Source organism: Capra hircus, chromosome 10, assembly GCF_001704415.2.
Source record: "Capra hircus breed San Clemente chromosome 10, ASM170441v1, whole genome shotgun sequence".
Taxonomy (NCBI): Eukaryota; Metazoa; Chordata; class Mammalia; order Artiodactyla; family Bovidae; genus Capra; species Capra hircus.
In genome coordinates, this window is record NC_030817.1 from 75,784,865 (window position 1) to 75,787,684 (window position 2,820).

The 2,820-nt window shown below is 42.2% G+C and overlaps 1 protein-coding gene across 1 annotated transcript; it reads right to left on the reverse strand.

Moving 5' to 3' along the window:
- On the reverse strand, positions 584 to 1,545 carry LOC102178911 (olfactory receptor 4Q3-like). The gene is given in 2 exon segments (XM_013967022.2): positions 584 to 636; positions 639 to 1,545. Coding segments are annotated over 2 exon segments (960 nt in total).

Consider the following 2,820-nt stretch of genomic DNA (forward strand, 5'->3'; position numbering starts at 1 on the left):
ATTAAGAGCTTATGTTCAATCAAATGAGTTGTTCAACTGCATTTCTAAAAATTGGCGCAATGCACACTATAGTTCCCGGATTAACACTAATATGCAGGCTAGTTTGTGATGCTTTCAAGATTTGTTGCAGATGAGACAAAAGGGATTCACATTGCCTTGGAAGATTCTCTGATGAGACCTCAGAAGGAACTTCTGGACACCAGGAAATGTTATATCCTAGAGGAGTAGGACACAAAAGGAGCTGTACAATCTTCTTTCATTTGAAAAGAGCTTAAAAAGGAAATGAATAAAGGAAGACCACTTATAGACAAAAGGCTAGAAGAGCTGATCTTTCAACGTGTCCCTTTGACCCTAGTACTCAATTCCTATTATCATTTGTGGGCCAGTAAACACTACTGAGGTCCTTGCTTAATATTTGACACCTGATAAAGTCACCTATGCCTTCCAGCTATAATCAAGAACAATACATTATAATTTTTATACTGCCTTCTCTTTTATACCAAAGTCACCAAATTTGTTCTCATGCATGTACTCAGGTACTGGATGAGTTAAGAGTGTGTTAAGAAAGAATACATTTTCTAAATCACCTCTTCTTGTTCATTCTTTGACATGGCAGCAGGATGTCACATGTTTTTTTCTCAGCTTCTTCATGGCTGTCTTCATATCAGTGTTTCTGAGAGTATAAATGAGGGGGTTCAACATAGGTGTGATCACTGTGTAGAAGACAGAGAAAACTTTGTCCACAGAGAAGCTGCAGAAAGGTCTCAGGTAGATGAATACACACGGCACAAAGATCAGACTGACCACTGTTAGGTGGGAGGCACAGGTAGAGAGTGCCCTGCTCTGGCCCTGGCGGAGCCGAGTTCTCAGGGTGACCAGGATGACGGCATAAGAGAAGAGCAAGACCAAGAAACAGACCAGAGACAACAGACCACTGTTGGAGACCATCAGCACCTCTACTACATATGTGTCTGTGCAGGCTAGCTTGATGACCTGTGGGACGTCACAGTAGAAGTTGTCCAGTTTATCAGGCCCACAGAAGGGCAGCTGAATGACCAGTATGACCTGTGTGATAGAATGGACAAAACCCCCACACCAACAGGCAAAAACCATCTGAAAGCAGAGCTGGCGGTTCATGACTGTCAGGTAGTGCAAAGGATTACATATGGCAACATACCTATCGTAGGCCATGGCTGTCAGCAGAAACATCTCACTGGCGCCCAGAAAGTGCAGGAAGTAGATCTGGGCCAGGCATCCTGAAAGAGAGATGATCTTGTCCTCCTGTAAGAAATCTCCTAACATCTTGGGCACAATAACACAGCTCAGGCATAGGTCAATGAAGGACAGGTGGCCCAAAAAATAGTACATAGGTGATTGGAGCAGGTGAGTATCAGCTCGCACTGTTACCACTATCAAGAGGTTTCCCAGGACAATGGCCATGTAAAACAACAGAAATATTAAGAAGAGAAATAGCTGCAGCTCCAAGGATGATGATAGACCCAGAAGAACAAATTCTGTCACCTTAGAATCATTTTCTTTTTTCATCAGGTCAAGAATACCAAGTGACCTAAGAAAGACGAATTAAATTAGAACAAGAGAGATTTAAGCTAGACAAAAGGCCAAAAAAAAAAAAAAAAAGAGGCAACTGAAATAATTGAAGAAATGGGAATTAGGATCCAGATGGGTTATATTAGAATTAGGTAGGCTCAGGACAGTATTGCCATGAATCCAGCTATTGTTGTATTGCCACTAAGTAGTGTCCGACTCTTTTGTGACCCCATGGACTGTAGCCCACCAGCTTCCTCCACCCACGGGATTTCCCAGTTGATGAACCCACTACAGTGGGTTAGCAGTTCCTTCTTCAGGGAATCTTCCCACCCCAGGGATTGAACCTGCATCTCCTACACTGTCAGATGAATTCTTTACTGTTGAGCTTCCAGGGAAGCCCCCATGAATTCAGTGCCTTCTGTTATGTAAATTTGATCCTATCTTATCCAAATCTTGTAGTCGCCTTCCAAAATACTACCATCCATAGAATTCTCTGATGCTGTGGGAATTTCACTGTTCTGTGAATGCTTCTAAGTGTATAAACCAAGAATAAGACTCAAATGATTTCTTAAATTTAAGATTGATAAATGTCAATATAGAGAAAGAGTATGAACAACAGAAGGTACAAAAAGTATTTCAGAGTCAGAAAGAGGTGTAAGGGAGGAGACTGGAGATCTGAGAAACTTACATCATTGAATATCAGGAACTATGCGATTTTATTTTACCCTGCTCTTCATTCCATCAGCTCCTTCTTCATACTCTCAGGCTAGCAAAATGAGAAATTCTCAGATGACCATCAAAGTTGCCCTGTCTGTGCCCTAACGCTGTTCTTATGAGTCACGCCCTAATTGAGGGCTGGCTGCAAGAACTGGAGAGATCCCCTCTCCCTAGGGCTTTGTCTGTATCTGAAGCTTTTATGGTCCTTATGCCACCATTCAGCCTAACGAGCCCTGGGATTCCCTGGGCTGCTGTTGTTTAAGTTGTCTGTATGTCAGTTCTTGCTGGAAAGCTGACTTTAGGCTCTGAAAGGTTCTGAACAGTCAAACCTTATTGTACAACACAGCCCTCCCATTTACCTACTTCGTGTTGATTAATTTGACACTACGTGTGTTACTAATTTTTCATATGTCAGTCTGTTATCTGAGCAAAACGATTCTCAATGGTTTCCCAACCATGCTTCCTGGAGTGGATTAGGCTAAATGATAAATGCCAAGTTACCATAGGAAGCTATACAAGCAGTAACACTTCCTTCAGGGTGTTACAGAGCCTTAC